At 46.5% G+C, this 19,606-nt stretch overlaps 1 protein-coding gene across 1 annotated transcript in view; it reads left to right on the top strand.

Annotated features, from left to right (window-relative positions):
- Window positions 1–19,606, top strand: part of TP53I13 (tumor protein p53 inducible protein 13) — a 45,542-nt gene that overhangs the window by 21,585 nt on the left and 4,351 nt on the right. Inside the window, exons 4-8 of the mRNA XM_069761182.1 lie at window positions 2,002–2,060; window positions 2,944–3,022; window positions 4,852–4,980; window positions 14,972–15,151; window positions 16,150–17,038. Of these exons, the coding sequence (XP_069617283.1) occupies window positions 2,002–2,060; window positions 2,944–3,022; window positions 4,852–4,980; window positions 14,972–15,151; window positions 16,150–17,038 (1,336 nt within the window). The remainder of the gene's footprint in view (window positions 1–2,001; window positions 2,061–2,943; window positions 3,023–4,851; window positions 4,981–14,971; window positions 15,152–16,149; window positions 17,039–19,606) is intronic.

Here is a 19,606-nt window from a genome sequence, read left to right as displayed (position 1 = left end):
TGTTTTGTTTTATTTCAAATAAAAGACTTTATTCTAGCTGTTTCTTTATTTACCATACAACTATATGATTAGTAATGGACAGGTGTCTTATAGATGCCTCTCCATTAGTAATCCGTGGGCTTGATGTCACCTCAGAATACAAAGGTGACCTCAACCCCACAAATATGAACCCCATTTGCCACCGCTACAGGGCAAGTAGGAAGAGCCGGGCAAAACACCAGAATTGGCGCATCTAATAGATGCGCCTTTTCTGGGAGGCTGCGGGCTGCTATTTTTAGACTGGGAAGTGGGGCAATATTCATGGCCCCTTACCAGCCTGAGAATACCAGCCTCCGGCTGTCTGCTTTAGCTTGACTGGCTGTCAAAAATAAGGATTACCCCACGCCATTTTAAAAAAAAAAATTAATTAAAAAATACGGTTTAGGGACCCCTCTATTCTTGATAACCAGCCTTGCTGAAGCTGACAGCTGAGGTTGGTAGCCCCCAGCTGTGAGTTATGCCTGGCTGGTTACCAAAAATGCAGGGCCACCCAAGCCTTTGGTTTTTTTTTAATTTAACTATAGTGCAGGCACTGGCTGATGAATACTCCCATCATCTGATCTTGCTCACTGCTATTAGCAACAGCAGGCATTGGCTGATGGGAACAGTAGTCCCATCAGTTGACACCAGTGCCTGGAGGTAAACTTTACACCTCCAATCACAGCTGTCTTTTGACAGCGTGGGACCAGCGACTGTCTGACCGGTGGTGACTCTTTTACCCTGTTCAGAACTGGATTTTGCTATGTTGTCTTGCATATGACAGCGTGACAAACACCCCGGTGTTTGAGGGGCGGAATGTGAAAAGTGACACGGACTTCCTGGTGAAGTTCGGTGTCCGTACCCAAACAGTAGGTGTTTGGTACCGGACACTGAACTTTACTGTTCGGGTTCGACCATATCTAAAGCCTAGGGAATTTGTAATTAAAGTGTATTCGGTTTCGGACCACCCCTGTAAGTAACTGACTGGGATGTCACCCCATCCAATCCAGTGGAGACTGTCATGGAGCAGACTCTGGTGATTAGAATGTGTGTTTTTTTTTTTTTTTTTGTTTTTTTTTCTATTGTCTGTCTGTCTTCCTCCTTGCTGGCTTCATGTGACTTTTTAAAATATAGCGGCTAGGCCTTTTCTGTAGGGCAAATCGGCCAATACATTTCCAGACTGTCAGACATTTAATGGCCACAAAAGAGGCAGTAAATCTCTAGTAGCTGAAACCCCCACCGATTATGAGCATGAAGAGTTCCTCCTCTTAGTGGTTTGGATGGAGCGGCTTGGTCACATATGACTGCATCTGCCCCGTTCATGGCTTTAGGGCTTATGAAGCAGCCAAGCGCTGACATTTATCTTTTAGTTCTATAAACATTGAATGCAGTGGCGGTAGTAATGTGATCATACTGCTCCATCCAAACCGAACCACAAAGCGATCAGAACCCTGTTCTAGTGATTGATTAGGCTCCCAGAGATTAGACATGAAGGTCTAATGTCTAAGGTCACCAATGGTGGTGATTGTGGTGCTGGGTATATAGATGTATAGTCTGTGTTACATCTGTGGGGTGTTTTTTTTTTTTTTTTATAAATGGAAGCAGTGACACGGCACTAGATAAATCTCACCTGGGACACAAACAGTCCCAAAATGGCGTTTAACAGGGTCTGTGAGATTTCGTCAGTCAGTATATGCAGCATGAGGCTACAGAATATGACAAACTGTCGCTCCACATTGTCCATGTGAGGTGGATTTTAATACAGCCTTCCTCTTCTCTAAGCAAAGGTTCTCAAAATAGATTACAGTTTAGTATTAACCAGAGATAACGGTAGCCAACATTTGCAGGTACATATGGTGTGTCCACGGTATCCCATGAGCTCAGGAACCTGTGATAAAATCCAACTCTGTGCTCAGGATATATGAGGGTAACGTGGCTTTATGAATGGATGTTGGAGTCATTGCGTTGTATGTTCTCTTGTAGATCTCCCCTCAGGTGTGCACGGACACTGCCATAGTTTTCACAGCCGCAATACCCAATAGGTAAGTTGTTTGATAACAGCATCTCACTATGAGGTGCCGGTTGACTTCTGACCAAGACTGGCAGCCCTGGGGTTGGGTTGCCTCTCTGCGACCGTCTCTTGTATATGAATTGTGTGTCTTTAAAAGAGGTTCTCTAGTTTTGACATAGAGAAGCCATGGAAGACTCTTTTGACTACGAGTTTTTCCAGGTGCGGCCGCTACACAGTGCACAGAGCTATCTTGTTCTCTGCATACACTTTTGCTCACATCTGACTAATGCTGACCTTTGTACCGGCTGATCTGTGGAGGTGCCAGACACCATCTTAGCTTGTATTGATATCCTAGGTCATTAGTATCCCTGAAGCATTAACCATTCAAAATGCAATAAGAAATCCACAACACAGCACAAAATACACCACTGCTTAGGTTTTTTTTCCACATAGATTTAGTATGACTGAAAGTGAGACGATCCATTTAAATCTTAAGAAGCACACGGCTCCTCTGTCTCTAGGCTTCTTACTCCCCTGATGATTGACAGTTCAGGCTGGCGGCATGCTGCAGGGAGAGGAAGCTTTGATTCTGCTGCATGCAATGGTCCGTCCAGCTTCAGAGCAGAACTTACAAGGTTTATAGCAATCTGCTTGAACTCATTGTAAGTAAATTTGCAAAGCTTTATAATATATATATATATTTTACAAGCACTTTGCAATTTCTTCTTATTTAAGAAGTTGAGACCACTTCTTGAATACAGTAAATTGCCTTATTACCAATGAAGGTGTAACGAGTTGGAAGCCGCCTTACTATGTGTGTATTCACATTATGTATGTATGCATTACATATCTACGGTAAGTTACATTAGTGACTTGCCATAATATATCATTTCTAACTTCGTGTTTATTCGCAGTGGGGCACATAGACCTACATGGGCCAAATATGGAGAATATATCTACTGCCCACCTCAGCAATGGGTTCATAATCTCCAGGTGAGTCCTTGGAAAGCATAAAAATTGAGACCTTTTTATTAAACAGACATGTGTTATCACTAAACCAGATCTGTACGTGTCCTCTTTATATGTATTTATTTGAAGGTGCCTTGTTCAGATAATTGTCTCTAGTGTCTGCAGATGGATTTTTCCCATTTTCCTTTATCTACGCTGGAGATTTCCAATTTAGAAAAGGGTACATCTGAAATTGATGAGCTGCCTCAGGAGTTGTGCTGTGTCCGTGATGTTCTCATCATGATATAATGTAGTTTGCAACTGCTGGGACTGGAACTAGCTCAATCCCAGTAATTTAATTCTTCAAATGCTGCTGTCACTATCCAGAAAGTCAGCAACATTTGAGTAGTTGACAGAGGAAGAATGCTCCCCCTGTCATTGACACCCCCCCCCCCCCCCCACATTGTGATTGCCATAGTCTGAGGAATATTAGTTTCTGCTGGAGGGGAAGTGTAGTAGGCTACCTGCCAATATAATACATGCAGGCTACGATACCCCTTGTGGGACTCGTAAATATTGAAAAATAATAGCTTTTAGGCCATGTTCACACTATGCGTTTTTAACTGCGGAACCGCTGCGGGTCCGCAGCTGTTTTCCATGCAGGGTACAGTACAATGTACCCTATGGAAAACAGGAACCGCTGTGCCCACATTGCGGAAATGCACTAAAAAAGCCGCGCAGAATAGCTGCGGTAAAAAAGAAGTACCATGTCACTTCTTTGTGCGGAACTGCAGCGGTTCTGCACCCATAGACCTCCATTGTGAGGTCAAACCCGCAGTAAAACCCGCAGATGAAAAAAATATCTGCGGGTTTTCTGCGGTTTGTGGTGCAGAACCGCTGCAGCAGGAAGTGCGTGGGCGGAGTGTGGCTGACCCCCCCATGCTCCGATGCCACCCCCCGTGCTCCGATGCCCCCCCCCCCCCCGTGCCCTCATCCCCCCCCCTTATACTTACCGGGCCTCCCGGTGTCCGTCCGGCCGTCTTCTCCCTGGGCGCCGCCATCTTCCAAAATGGCGGGCGCATGCGCAGTGCGCCCGCCGAATCGGCCGGCAGATTCGTTCCAGGCACATTTTGATCACCGTGATAACCTCACAGTGGTCAAAATAAAAAAAAAAAAAAAAGGTAAATGACCCCCCCCCCCCCCCCTTCCCCTTTATCACCCCCATATAGGTAGTAACAATAACAAAATAAAGAATTTTTTTTTCTTTTCCCCCACTACAGTTAGGGTTAGGGGTGGGGGTAGGGTTAGGGGTGGGGTTAGGGTATTTTCAGCCATTTTAACCCTAAAAAAACTTCCTAGAAAACACACACTCTGCAGAGAAAACTGCATAAAAAAACCCCATCAAAAAACGCACCAAAAACGCACCAAAAAACGCTCCTTCGTTTTCTGCCAAGAGCTGCGGTTTTTAGTGCAGAAAAAACAGCAGGGAAATCAGGAACGTGTGAACATGGCCTTACCGTATGAACATGTCGGCTTTATTTATTTTTGTTCCCGCCTCTCTGTCTTCTCGTGTCTTTATTTACATTTCTAATTCCTGATAAGAGAATATTTTACCCTATCTGGGAATTGTGAGATTACTAAAGGTCACTGAGGAGACACCCTACTGTTTAGAGGTTGAAGAGCTGAAGGTTGTTCATGTTTAGAAAACATGGCTGCTTCTTCCCCCAGATATCTCCACACCAAATATAATAAACCAAAACCTTACAATTCAGCTGTCCTCTATCATGTGTAATGTTACCAGAATCTGAACCAAACGTATTCATATATTGTGCCACCAGTGAAAGTGATGTGTGCCCCTTCCCTGTGTATTCCAGCACCGCGGTGTGGCCTTCCTGTACCATCCATGTGTGGAACCAAAACTGAAGGAAGCTATAGCCACATTGGCTAGAAGTTCCATAGTAAAACACATAATTACCCCGCTCCATACTCTCTCCAGAGACAGGGTAAGAATCTTTGTAGGATTTGCATTTATTTGTTTAGATGAAGTGTGAAATCAACGTCACTGGAGCAACTGGTAATCTGTGTCATCAGAAAATGACCTAATGGTTTTATGTTTAATGTATTTTTTGTTTGTTCAGTGTTCCATATAACAATCAATGTTTTTTATTTAAAATATACTTATAAATTCCTGTTTATGTGCAGAAGACCTTTTTGTCTCTTGCTTCTTGGCTAGAGCTGAGCGTACCCTGGATGCTCGGGTTCGACCACATACGGTAAAAAGTTTGGGTTCAAACTTGACCACGAACCAGGACCCAATAAAAGTCAGTGTGGACCTGAACTTTCGTGCTTTAAAATACCTGTGAAATGATCATAGTCAGGATTAGGGGGCTTCAAAAGGAAGCTGAATTGGAGTAAGAGCAGAACAATTGTCCTGCAAACAAATGTGAAAAGGGAAATTACCTCAAACCGCTTACAGGTTTCACCCACAGAGCATGGGGCATAGTACCCCTACATTAGCAGCTTACAAATTTCACCCTCAGAGCCTGGGGCAGAGTACCCCTACATTAGCAGCTTACAAACTTCACCCAAAGAGCATAGGGCACAGTACCCCCTCAAAAGCAGCTTTGAGATTTCACTCCCCTAGCATGGGGCAGAGTACGCCCTCAGAAGCAGCTTAAAAATTTCACCCATACTGCCAAATCTTTATGTTCAGTAGTGTACATTAGAGCAGCCACAGATAAAAAGCTCGTAGTTTGATTCCGTATACAGCTGGTGGTCCACCGAGAGACCTGCTACCTCCGGTCTCTGCCACTTTGCCTTGGGATGTCTCTCCAATGCTGTTGCCTTAGGGACCCAAAGCGTTTCTTTTGAAAAAATTATTATTCAAAGCAGACAACTATGCCTGAATGGAATTGTACTCACTTTCTAGTTTTTTGTTTTCGAACTGGGGCCATGATTAAGAGTGGACTTGGTGGAACACGAAGTGAAGGAATTGGAGGCACTCTCAGCCGTCCAATATCAAACCACCCACAGGTGGGATTGCAGAGCACACGCCTAACGGAGAATCGGGTTTCTATTCCAGAGACGCAACCTGATAGATGTGTATGACGTCCAAGGAAGACAGCAGTCAAGCAAATTAACCACTTCTCAACTGAGTCCGCATTTGTTATTGCTAGACAGAATATCCATCCAGTACAATTTAGAAGTTCTGTAATAGGAATGAGGAGTTAAATCCTTTAATGAGCCTTAGGCCCGGCCACAAAGGTAGAGTAGAAGTACACAGAAGCTTTTGGGCACAGTATCCCCACAGAAGCGAATAATAAATTTCACCCAGAGAGCATTTCACCCACATTTGTTTTTTTTTTTAAAGAAGGGTTATTCCAGGCACCAAGTCACTTTTTTTTCCCTATGTGCTATTTCAACCCAAATCCTCCGAAATGGCCTCATTGGATCCCTTCTGGGTGGTTCATGCATGTATTAAATTGGAAAAAGTAACAAGAAAAACAGCACTCACCCGATCCTTCCTTCAAGATGTGGTTTTAATCCATAAGATTGGTTACATTGATATTTGTGCAGGTGTCAGGGGAGTTTTTTCATGAACCCTGAAAACCCTGACACCTGCATCTCCACAAATATCAATGTAACCAATCTTATGGATTAAAACTACATGTTGAAAGAAGGATCAGGTGAGTGCTGTTTTTCTTGTTACTTTTTCTGATATGTTTCCACATTTATCCCACAGAAGCTGAAAACAAATTTCACACCCAGACAATGGCCCACAGTACCCCCACAGGCAGCGTTGCCACACAGTGGCTTAAAAGCATATTAGGCCTCTTTCACACTTCTGTCTTTTTGCTTCCGTCAAAATCCATCGTTTTGTGAGAAAAAAAAAATGGATCAAGCCAATGTTTCTACTGGATCCGTTTTTTCTCATAGACTTTTATTAGCGACGGATTGTGACGGATGGCCCTTCGTTTTATCCTTCGTGTGCAGGATCCGTCGTAAAATCGCTGTCCGTCAGGCGGAGCCAACACAGATAGAAACGTTTCTTCTGTACGTCGGAAAATCGCACACCGATGAATCCTGCACTGTCCGTCGTTGGCTATAATGGAAGCCTATGGACGCAGGATCCATTGCTGACCGTCAAAACCAGGAATCCAGCGACTGCTCTCTCTCTCTCTCTCGTAAAAATACGGGGGTGGGGGAGGGAGGCATATAGAGGTCCAGGGTATATCAAATTCCTTTTAGAGGATAGGGGATGTTTCCAGGGTGGGGTATAGGAGTCCATGACATATCAGGCTCTTTAGTTGGGGGATAGGGATATGTCCAGTGTTGGGGTACGGGAGTCCATGACATATCAGGCTCCTCTTAGTCTGTGACAGGCACTGACATATTCCGCTGCTACAGCCACTGCACTTTCCTCTTCCCCCAGTATTATCGGCAGTTTCTCTTCCTCCTCCTTGGAGGTGAAGTCTGGGAGGAGATCAGACAGTCTCTTGAAGTGAGTGTCCCTCACTGCGGAGTATTTGGGGCACCTCAGCAGGAAGTGGGCCTCATCCTCCACGGCCTGGGGGCACTGCTGGCAGAGTCTGCTCTCTCGGGGCTTGTAGTTCTGTCGGTGCCGCCCGGATTCGATGAGTAGGCTGTGGGCGCTCAGTCTGTACCGGCTCAGGATCTGTCGATCTTTGGGGTTTTCTAGTTTCTCTAGATATGGGGCCAGTTTGTACTCCCTCTGTAAATTCCGGTATATTGTCAGTTTCTTGGATTTGTTTATGTTGTTCCTCCAGATGCTGAGATATTCCTCTTTGACTTTGTGTACCATTTCTGGATTTCACCTTTTGTCAGGCCTTGGAGGTTGATGGCTTGGTCAGACTGGCTTTGGGTACTTTTTCTTGGGAGGCTTCCTGGTGTAGGAGGGCTTTGTGATGGTAGGAGCTGGGACTGCTACTTTGTAGATGAGCCTTGAATGACAGTGCTTTCTTCTTTATTGCGATGTGTAGTGGGAATCTGCACAGCTCTGTTCGGCAGGCGCTATTTGATGTGCTCCGATGGACTTGGAGAAGATGCTTGCAGAAGAACTCTAGGTGGAATATTTCCAGTTTGGGTATGATCCTGGGCCCCAGACATATCTCTCTCTCGCTCTCTCTCTCTGCCTCTGTCTCTCTCTCTCCTCCCTTTCTTTTTCTTCCTTCAAATTCAGGCAGCACCTCATTCGACGGATCTGTCAAAAAACTGGTCCAGTGCATCCGTTTTTTACAATCGGCACAGGATCCGGCTTTTCAACATTATGACGGATTGTTACTGATTGTGAAAAACGGAAGTGTGAAAGAGGCCTTACTCACACAGATATGGGTTAAAGAATACACACAGCGGCTTTTGGCACAGTACTACCACAAACCAGGTTTCCTTAATAATATGTTTACACACACATCACTCCCACTGACTCAGTTGAAGATTATAAAAACTTTTGGTTAAACACGGTACGGTCACATACATGGGTGCAGAGTACACAGAGTGTTTTCTCCTTTATCACATTGGGGGACACAGAACCATGGGTGTTATGCTGCTATCACTAGGAGGCTGACACTAAAGGTACTTTCACACTAAACGATATCGCTAGCAATCCGTGACGTTGCAGCGTCCTCGCTAGCGATATCGTTTAGTTTGACACACAGCAGCGATCAGAATCCTGCTGTGATGTCGGGGCTAGAGGGCCAGACCTTTCTTTGGTCGCTGGCTCTCCCGCTGACATCGCTGAATCGGCGTGTGTGACAGATTCAGCGATGTCTTCGCTGGTAACCAGGGTAAACATCGGGTTACTAAGCGCAGGGCCGCGCATTAGTAACCCGATGTTTACCCTGGTTACCATCCTAAAAGTAAAAAAAACAAACGCTACATACTTACCTACCGCTGTCTGTCCCCGGCGCTCTGCTTCTCTGCTCTGGCTGTGAGCACAGCGGCCGGAAAGCAGAGCGGTGACGTCACCGCTCTGCTTTCCGGCTGCCCGGCGCTCACAGCCAGAGCAGAGAAGCACAGCGCCGGGGACAGACAGCGGTAGGTAAGTATGTAGCGTTTGTTTTTTTTACTTTTAGGATGGTAACCAGGGTAAACATCGGGTTACTAAGCGCGGCCCTGCACTTAGTAACCCGATGTTTACCCTGGTTACCGGCATCGTTGGTCGCTGGAGAGCGGTCTGTGTGACAGCTCTCCAGCGACCAAACAGCGACGCTGCAGCGATCCGGATCGTTGTCTGTATCGCTGCAGCGTCGTTTAGTGTGAAGGTACCTTTAGTTGAGACAAAAAAAAAGTTAGCTCCTCCCCTGCAGTATCCACCCTCATGCTGGCTTCCAAAGATCCAGATCTAGCTTAGTGTCTGTAGGAGGCACACTGGGTCTGCTATTCAGACCAGAACTTTTCAGATTTTCTAATTCCTTTTGGACGAAGGGGCGACGGAACCTTTCAAGGCTCCGATCTCCCCGAACCAGCAACAGACGAGCACAGGAGTATTACCTCTCCATATCCTCTCCTGCGATGTGGAATGCCACTGCCTGAGCTGATTCTAGGGGCGACGGGCCCCTTCCAGGGCACCGATCTCCCCCCCTCTCTATCAAGCTCTGGAGTGGTACCTCCACTATCCTCTTCTGTAGCCAGGCCATATTGCCGGACATTTTGCGCTGCCCACCAGGTTTTACCCTCGGCTGTTCAGAGGCACTTTTCCATTGTGGCATCCGTGCAACCCCACTGCATCACCACTGTAAAAGTGGATGATGGAAGGAGGCGGACGGTTCCTATCCACCCCCCTTTCAGGGGATGGTGGATGGAGGCTCCCCAACCTTGCACCATCCTCACTACCCTGGGCGCAGCTCTGACCTGCTGAACCATCCCCTTCATATCGGGGTAAGTGCATCGGGAGGGGTCGTTTTTTCGGTGGCATACGAGGGCTCCATAGCGGCAGGGTCCCCACAGAGATCCGCGGCCCATTTCCCGGCGGTCCGCGGGTGCGCGCCGGCCGAAGCCATAAATTTAGTCCCCGGCTTCGGCCTTGTGTAGGCCGCATCCCGGTAAGCTCCGTCCACGGCTTGCATCATTCCGGTGGCTCAGCCCCCAGTCCTGGCGCTTCTCGCTCCCTGCGAGACTACCTCCCAGCTCTCGGCAGCCATCTTCTTTCCTACTGCAAGCAGCTCTGTCGCCCACTGCACGTGTCGCCCTGGATGCCGGTTTACTCAGCGCCATCATCTTCAGATTGCAGGACACAGGACCTGGGTAAGGAGATGGCACTAGGTGCTTCCCTGCAGCTTTACCCCATATCGCTTCCACTAGCAGTGTTTTTTCACTTATATTGGGGTACATCATGTCGCAGTCAAAGGCTAAAAAGACTACAAAGGTATATACTACCTTTTTCACTGCGTGTACCACCTGCCAGGCTCCTCTCCCTCGGCCTCAAAGCTCTCCTCTCTGCTCAGCCTGTGATACCCACTGTGCCCAAGAGCCCTCCGCCGCTACCGACCCCAGTGTATCTAGCCCCCCTGAGTGGGCCGCGTCACTGTCACAATCCATGGCTTTGCTGGCCAAAGCGATTGAATCCCTCCATGACCCCTCTGGAGAGCGGGGCACTCGTCTACCTAGGTTAAGAGACCCCTCCATTATAGGGGAATCATCAGCCAGCAGGGGCCGCTCTCACCTGAAGGAGGTACGGACATCCAAAAAACGGATCCGCACTACCTCTCCTGAGCATTTAGCCTCTGGTGCCTCCACTTCTCGCTCACCCTCTCCAGGGGTTCGCAGCGATCATGACTAAGTATGAGTCTGAGGCATCCTTGGACCCGGATTCTCTGGAGTTTCAAGCGACTGTGGATTCCCTCATTGAAGCTGTCAATCATGCGCTAAAGGTTGATGAGGACCCTAATTCGGCTCTGGATCATGCGGTTTCTTTTACAAGAACCAAGCGATCCCATAGGGTGTTCGCCTCTCATCCAAACTTTTTGGAGATAGGCGACACAGGGAGCGACCGGATAGGCGCTTTACGGGTAAAAAGACCCTGGGAACGAAGTATCCCTTTTCCGCAGATCTTGTCAAAGATTGGACGGAACCTCCACTAGTAGATCCTCCGGTATCGCGTTTGGCTACCAAAACACTTTTGTTGGTACCTGATGGTGCTTTAATTAAAAATCCCACAGAACGCCAAATAGATTCCATGGCTCGCTCAGTGTGAGGCCTCAGGTTCCTCGCTATTCCCTTCCTTTGCTGAGGCATGGGTCGCGAAAGCAATGGTTTTCAAGGCAGATGCCCTTGCAAAATCCTTTCAGAACCAGGCTCTTCCGTCTGAGGCGGCGGATCTCGCCAAACAAATCGCTATGGCTGGAGACTGTGATGTACGCGTCTTTAGACGCAGCAGACTGTGCGACAATTGCTGCCTCAAACGCCGTCACCATTAGGAGAGCACTATGGCTTAGAGGGTGGCGCGCGGATTCTTCTTCTAAAAAGTCGCTGATTTATCTGCCTTTTCAGAGCGGACGTCTGTTTGAAGAAAAACTAGACCAGCTTATTTCCGATGCTACAGGAGGGAAAAGCAAATTCCTCCCGCAGCACAGGCCTAAAACTGCTTTTCATCGTCAGCAACATTTTCGCTTTCGGCCTTTTCGCAGTAGCCCTTTTTGGTCCTCCTCCACAGCTTCGTCCAGATCAGAACGTTCTCCGCGTACAGAGACTCTCGGCCCTCATACAGGCCAAATCAGTCCTGGCGAGGTAAGCCTAGGCAACCCAGAACTAGGGGATCCAGGCCCTCCAGATTTCCTTCATAATGACTCGGTGAGTCTTCCGGTCGACACCACCAAAGTAGGCGGACGCCTGCTTCTCTTTCAACATGTCTGGCTTTCCGTCATTCATGACGAATGGGTTAGAGACCTGGTGTCTTCCGGTTACAAAATAGAGTTCATCCCCTCCAGCTCGTTTTTTTTCCCTCTCGTCTTCCAAGTTCAGGAGCTCAGTCTCACACGCTTCACCGCGCCATCGAGTCTCTCCGCCAAAGCGGGGTCATTGTTCCGGTTCCAGAACACAAGAGATTCAGAGGTTTTTACTAAAACCTATTCGTCGTTCCAAAATAGGACGGGACGATGCGCCCTATTTTGGATCTAAAGATCCTAAACAAATATGTACAGGTCCGGCATTTCAGGATGGAATCCCTCCGGTCAGTCATCTCCTCAATGGAGAGAGGAGAATTTTTAGCATCAATAGACATCAAAGATGCTTATCTCCATATCCCAATCTTTCCGCCACATCAAAGGTTCCTGCGTTTTGCCATCCAAGAGGACCATTTTCAATTCACGGCCTTACCCTTCGGCCTTGCCACCACACCCAGGGTATTCACAAAGGTCATGGCCATTCTTCATTCCCAAGGAGTAGTCGTGTTGCAATACTTAGGACAGACCTTTGATCAGGAGCTCGTCTATCAGGCCTGCGAGGCAAGCGTCCGCATTACCTTGGACACCCTTTAACGCCTGGGCTGGCTAATCAACTTAGACAAGTCCTCCCCCGTTCCATCCCGACGAATCTCCTGCCTAGGCATGATCCTGGACACGTCCAAGGGGCTGATCCTACTTCCTCGGTCCAAGGCCCAAGCGCTTCAACAGGGAACCCGGACACTTTGTCGTCCCTTCCCTCATTCCATTCGTTTTGCCATGAGGATCCTGGGGAAAATGGTGGCCGCAATGGAAGCGGTTCCCTTCGCCCAACTGCATCTCCGTCCCTTACAACAGGCTCTATTGGACAATTGTGACAGGAGTCCCTTATCCCTCGATCGGCCATGTTCTCTGCCCCCGCGGATCAGGCAAGCGCTCAAATGGTGGACTTTGGCGTCAACTCTCAGCCAGGGAAGGTCTTTTATCCCAATTCACTGGCTGGTGGTAACTACCGACGCCAGTCTCCTCGGTTGGGGAGCGGTATTTCGCCACCACACTGCCCAGGGACATTGGACGATGCCAGAGTCGAGACTTCCGATAAACATCTTAGAGATTCGAGCGAACAGATTTGCCCTGAGACATTTCCACTTCCTCCTTGCGGGTCACCCAATTCGGATTCAATCAGACGTCACAGCTGTGGCATACATAAACCATCAGGGGGGTACCCGCAGTAGGGCGGCGATGCGGGAGGTCTCTTGCATTCTCCGCTGGGCCAAGCACAACCGCTCCACCATTTCTACAGTGCACATTCTAGGCGTCGAGAACTGGGCGGCAGACTTTCTCAGCCGTCAGGGTCGCGCCTCGGGGGAGTGGGAACTCCATCCTGAGGTCTTCCAGCAGATTTGTCTTCGCTGGGGGATTCCGGACGTGGATCTGATGGCATCCAGACTGAACGCAAAGGTTCCCAACTTCATAGCGCATTCTTGGGATCCTCAAGCCATCGGGGTGGACGCACTGATATTCCCATGGCATCAGTTCTATCTCCTATACGTGTTTCCTCCGCTTCCTTTACTACCGAAGGTAATCCGGAAAATCAAGATGGAGGGGGTTCCTTTGATCCTAGTCGCCCCGGATTGGCCAGGTCGCGCGTGGTACGCAGAGCTCGTTCAACTCGTATCCGACGTTCACTGGTGGCTACCAGATCGCCAAGATCTGCTTTGCCAGGGGCCGATCTACCACCAGAACTCAGGGGCCCTACGTTTAACGGCGTGGCTGTTGAAACCTGGATCCTAACTCAAGCTGGTTTCTCCCAGCAAGTCATTGCCACCATGATTAGCACTCGCAAGACGTCTTCCGCTCGCATTTATCACCGCACATGGAAAGCCTTCTTCTCATGGTGCAGGCTCCGTGGACGTCCTCCTCTCGCCTTTTCTATTCTGACTTTCCCCCGAAGAAGCCTACGCGAAACACACGTAGGGGCTGACTTTCCACTTCCACACTACGACCATTATGGGTGAGGTTCAGTCCTATATACATGTTTATTACTAGGCGTTCTAGTGGGACATTGAGTGCTTGCTATTATACGGACAACATACTTTATTGAACCTGAGACCTCGGGTCGCACTGTGTACTATTAGTGTGGAATTGTGGATGTGTTACCTGTATCCTTCGCTTGTGTAGTGACCTTTAAAATGTGTTTTTTACAATATTCTATATGGTGACTTTAATAGATTTTGATATTGAATAAATGTTACAACTTTTATACTAAAAAATAGTCTTTCTGACTCCATTTCCTAAATATACACATCATTGTAATATGCTGTATATCTGCCCCAAATCTGTCATGCAAGGCAAGAAAAATACCTTTTTATTATACTCGCCTAAGGGGCAGACGGGTCTGATGGGCGTTGCTGGTCTTGGTCCAGTGTCTCCCTTTTGCGATGCCGTCCTTCTTCTTGCTTCGTACGGATGACTCCTATGTCATCCACAGGGAGTCCTCTGCATTGCGCTTCTGCACAGGCGTACTTCTCTGCCCTGTCGAGGGCAGAGCAAAGTACTGCAGTGCACATGTGCAGAAAGAGGCCAAAGAGCATGCGCACTGCAGTACGTTAGTCTGCTCTAGTCAGGGCAGAGAAGTACGCCTACGCAGGAGCACAATGTTGGGCACACTCTGTGGATGATGTAGGATGCGTTATCCATGCCAATGAAGAAGGATGACATCGCAAGTAGAGTAAGGCATCAGTCCAAGACAGCGACGCCCATTGGATCTGACCGCCCGTAGGTGAGTTTTGTAAAAGTTGGTTTTCTTACCATGCAGGCTGGATAAATACGTCCTATTCATATGCTGTCTATCAGGGCTGAAAGGTCAGTGCCTTACCTCATATGGGACAAACCTGGTGACCGTTTCCCGATAAAGTGGAGGTAGACTTGAGTGAAATCTGATCATAGAATTTGCAGGATAAAAGAATTTATGGTAAATGCAAAACCTTTTTTACATATTCCCAACACACTGTGTCTACAAAGTCCATCATTTTGAGACTGGTCCTGTTTGCATTTTGTGGTAATTACCTGTGTATTTAATATCTTCTTTTCTTAGCCACTTGCGCTGGCAGCTTGGTGCTCGACTCTTGAGATGTCTCACATAAATAGGACAGAAATAATTGGTTGGTTATTGGACAATGTGCACTTTGAACGACAGTATGAAGAAGGTTCCTACCAGCATTTGCTCATCCGACCATCTGTGGCTGCAACTGACGAATCCAGTATCTACTTGCAGGTAAAACACAGATACATCCATTTCTTTATGTATTGGTTTCCATTTATAGAAAAAAAATGATCTTCAAACCATAGTTTACAAGAAACGGGAAAAAAGTAGGAAAGTTTTTTAAGAAATAAAACTGATTGTGCTGATCACGATTTAAAAAAATAAATAAATACCGTAAATAAAATGATCAAGGAAAGAGCTGTGCCACTTGGTTACATGCTGCCTCTGTTTGACAGTCTGCAAATGGGTCTTTGACTTCTGCAAATGGGACAATTCGGTATTAGAATATTTGAATAAAGGGATTTTAGAAAAGTTGTCCAAGTGTTGGGAACATGATAACAATAAGTAATACACATTACTTAACTGGTTACATCCCTGCTTTTCCAGTGGATCCGTTGCTCCTATGGTCTTCACTGGTTCTGCTTCGATGATGCTGTACCCATCATTCACGTGACCATTGCAGTCAATTACTCTGGGTCACTTTTCATTCATTGAATGTGACTATGGAGGCCAGTTATTGACGGCCACGGTCAGTTTGAATGTTTGATTGATTGGACGTCATCACTGCAGAGATTTGCATCGGGAAAGACTAATGGCATGAGGTGGCTGCCCCTCCTCGGTGGCCAGTACAATGCCAGTGCAGCTTTATCAGGATTGACAGTCTAGTTGCACGTAACCTCTACAGTTTTTAATCTGAAGACCAAACAGGATTTGAGCAAAGACTGGGGAAGGAATCGTGTCAGTCGTTAAACCACTGAGTTCTCTCCTGCTCTATTAATTGAATTTTGGTAACATTAAACTAGGGACCATTAATGGTTTTTTTTCAATATTACATTTTTTTTTATTTTTAACCACAACACACTACGTCTGGTATTTATACTTTACTCCAAATTACAATGGAGAAGAGCTGCAATCCCAGATATTGCCCATGGACAGGCGTGGTGCTGTTTTTGGTAAAAATAAAAACTACTTTGATACCACAATATAAACTTATTGTTTAATTCGTTTAGGTACTACGTTCCCGCTTGAGGAAACGCACTTTAAAGCAGAGGTGGAAGAGATTAGTGTTACCAGTCACCCCAGATGCCCATGAACCATTTGATAATGTATCTCCCGGTGTCTACACCGCACTAGTTGATCCACAAACTGGAGAACATGCCAACAATCGGACGTCAAGCTCGCTTGTATCTGTGACTGCCAGCATCCCTTCTCCACCTGATCCTGTAACACCAAGGCCTCCTGTGTATGGGCCTCAGGATGCAGACCCTGAAAGTTTAAAGGTCGACATCCACAGCAGAGAATTGGATGGGAATCGCCAAGCTGAAATGTTGGAACTGCCTGCAAACAATAGTCTTCACCCTTTTTTAACAATCACGCCTGGCTTATCTGGAGTAACTTTCAGCCATTCTGTTAGAGAAAGTACCACCCAGGAGGTCATCCACCATGAGGAGAAGGAGCAATTGCTCAATTCTAAAGAAATGCAACATGTGGACTCTCCTGAATCAAAGCAAAGTGAGGGGTCTGTAAGTCCTGTTCTCCTTCCCACACCCACTCCTCAAAACAGAAGTACATCTACTGAAAAGCAGGCAGTATCCCCTGAGAAGTTGTCAACTGATGGCGAAGGGCAGAAACCAAATTGCAAGTGTCTGGAAGATACCACTTTACAGTTACCAGCCAAGGCCCAGAGGAGGTTGGGTGCTGGACAGCAGAAGAGCGCTGGAGTGTTTGTTTCCACTCCTCGCACTGAAGAAGCAAAGTGGGCAGCGGCATCTCTCATCTTCCTCTTTGCCTTGCTCGTTTTTTCAGTCTTGTACACACAAATTTATAAAAAATTCCGCAAAAGTCAGAGTTTGTACTGGACCCCAGGAAGCCACTCGGAAGAGAAGGAGTCAGTGGCGTGTAAGTTGTGTTCTCTCTGTATCTGTTACAAAACAATAATGAAAAATATAGCATACAATAGAGGTCTGTCATCTAAAGGCTTGTCCACTCCTGCCTACTGTAGCTTTCTCTTACTGTTATTTTGCGGTTCCTCCTTTTTATACTGCCCTGGTCACCTGCAGGTCTCTGTTCCTTCTCTTCCGGGGAGACAGACTGCTGAAGCCAATCAGTGGTCGCATCAGTATCAAACACATCAGAAGTGATGATCAATGATTGCCTGCAGCGGTCACATGTCCATACGGCCAGAAAAGGATAGTGCTGGATGATTCTTAATGTGATTTATGATGTATCTTTTTAAGCATTCTGAGCTTTTTTTTTTTTTGTTCATCTTCAATTATGTAAATGATCTCTTTAAAAAAATGACTCGTACTAAAATTAATGCTTCATATGCTGATATATTCATAAGGCCGCACTGCTTGAGTGGTGCTGGGAGCATGGTTAGCAAATGTGATTTCTGAGCCAGGCTTTGGTTTTCTAAAATATAGTCATACTTCACTTAATTACTCACCAGAGAATTGTTGTCTCCTTTTTGGTGCTTCATCTGGCACTGGGTTTAATTGGTTGCCAACATGTCTGTAGACATCTTTCAGAGTAGATGGCGCCCATATTTGTACCCATAAATGTGCTGTATTGTTGCTGCATCGTCACCCGTGGTTTTTAGATCTTTGTCCAAGGTACTAAGGAGAATTCATGAAAGAAAGTAGCTGCTCAGCGGGCTCCCTGATTGAGACTTCTATAACTAATGTTTCTCAAGTACCTCTCTCCACACATTATAGATAGGTGTTTTCTAAAAAAAAATTTGGCTGACAAAGATTTGTCCCGACTCCTCTATACACAAGATTCCATGGCTTAGCTGAATGCTTCTGTGTTGTTCTGAGAGAGGCACTACTAGACTCTTCTGGTGGTGGCTTTATATCTTGGAGAACAAAAGAATTGATAATTGAAAAGCCAATATGTTGATTCTTCTTTGCCGGCATCACCTGTCAGTCGGGACACAAACTGTTGGCCGGTCCTGCTCATTTTAGTAGTTTTGACTAACTTCAGTCTAATATGCATGGAGGCTTTAACATTTTTTTTTTTTTTTTAAAGGATTAATTTGGTATTGCACTGTGTAATGAACCCACACCTCGCCACCCCGCCTGACGTCACTATTACGTCAGAGGGATGACATGGTACGGTCTTCCTCGCTTGCACCAAAGTGACGTTCCGCACCCCCTGGGGACATGTAAGGTCAGCTTGACATACTTTTACACAGATACCCCCCCACTCCCTCCATCCACAAGGGCACGGGGAGTGCAAGGATTTGGCCCATGCAGTTGCTGACGTGGCACCACACCCACTTACAACCCTGACAGGCTGAGAGGCCCCTTTCACTAGCACCATTGAAACAGAACCTTATCAGCCATGTAGGGCTGCCACCAATTCCTTGTTAGATATAAGCCGATTCTTTAACGGGATTACATTGGGCCAGAAACCAGCCCCGGTAGTATGTGATGTTGAAGCCAAGAAAACAGATGTGTAAATTCATGGATTGAGATAACAAAGCAGTCCAAGGTTAAATTATATATTTTAATCACCTTAAGGGCACACCAGAGAAAACACTATATACACAATGGTTATACAAATACATGTGAAGGACAAAAGATAAGCAGATGAACCATGATCATTACCAGCCTGATGTTTGTCCATTGGATGATGGGCTGCCAGCTAATTCAGTTCCTTCCAGCAGGATACATGACATGGCTCACCTTTAAAAGTGAACGGCAAGCGTGACAGAGAACAAAGAGAGAGTGAACACATGGTCATGCATAAGCATTTATTCTCTTTGTTGGTCACACCCTTTTTGCCCCTGGAATGGGTCTTCTCTCCCTTCCCTGGGTGTTTGAAGTTAAAACTCCCAAAACCTGAGAAGGATCATAACTTCCCAATGGAAGGTCATAAGGCTGCAGTTCTGGCGCCATCAGATCCGACCGGGCCCCCTTTACACTTGGAGACCAAACACTACTTCACTACCTGTTTTCTGCTTTGGCATATCGTCCACCCTGTGGTGATAGAATGTATCGAGACCCCGGAAGTCATTCGGCCCATTCCAGAGATCTCGACAATGTAACTGGTGTGTGGCTTGGATGTTCAATAACTCCATATTTACCTTAAATCTCCTTATGAAATTCCCCTCAGACTGGAGAGCTAGACAGGGTAGGCTCTGCAGGAGGTTATCTTATATGACTTGGATACCATCTGGTGTGGATGGACCACCTGCTGAGACAGGTGTCCTGTTACAATTCTCCTTTAGCGTGTGTAGCTGTACTCTGCCAGTAAATCCAAATCCTCCTCACCCCCATATTCTTCACACACTGCCAAATATATATAGAAATGTATACATTTAGTATTGAATAACCTTATACCTTGACACATTTAAGGTACTTGAAAACTGAAATTAAAACCATCCTCCTTCTGTCTGTATACATGTTCATATTTTTTTAAATATCTGTATGCACATAGTTTGGGGTGTGAAATCCTGTTAAACTT

Source organism: Ranitomeya imitator, chromosome 3 (assembly GCF_032444005.1).
Source record: "Ranitomeya imitator isolate aRanImi1 chromosome 3, aRanImi1.pri, whole genome shotgun sequence".
Lineage (NCBI taxonomy): Eukaryota > Metazoa > Chordata > Amphibia > Anura > Dendrobatidae > Ranitomeya > Ranitomeya imitator.
The sequence above is the reverse complement of the archived record's forward strand: the minus strand, read 5'-3'. Positions and strand labels throughout refer to the sequence as shown.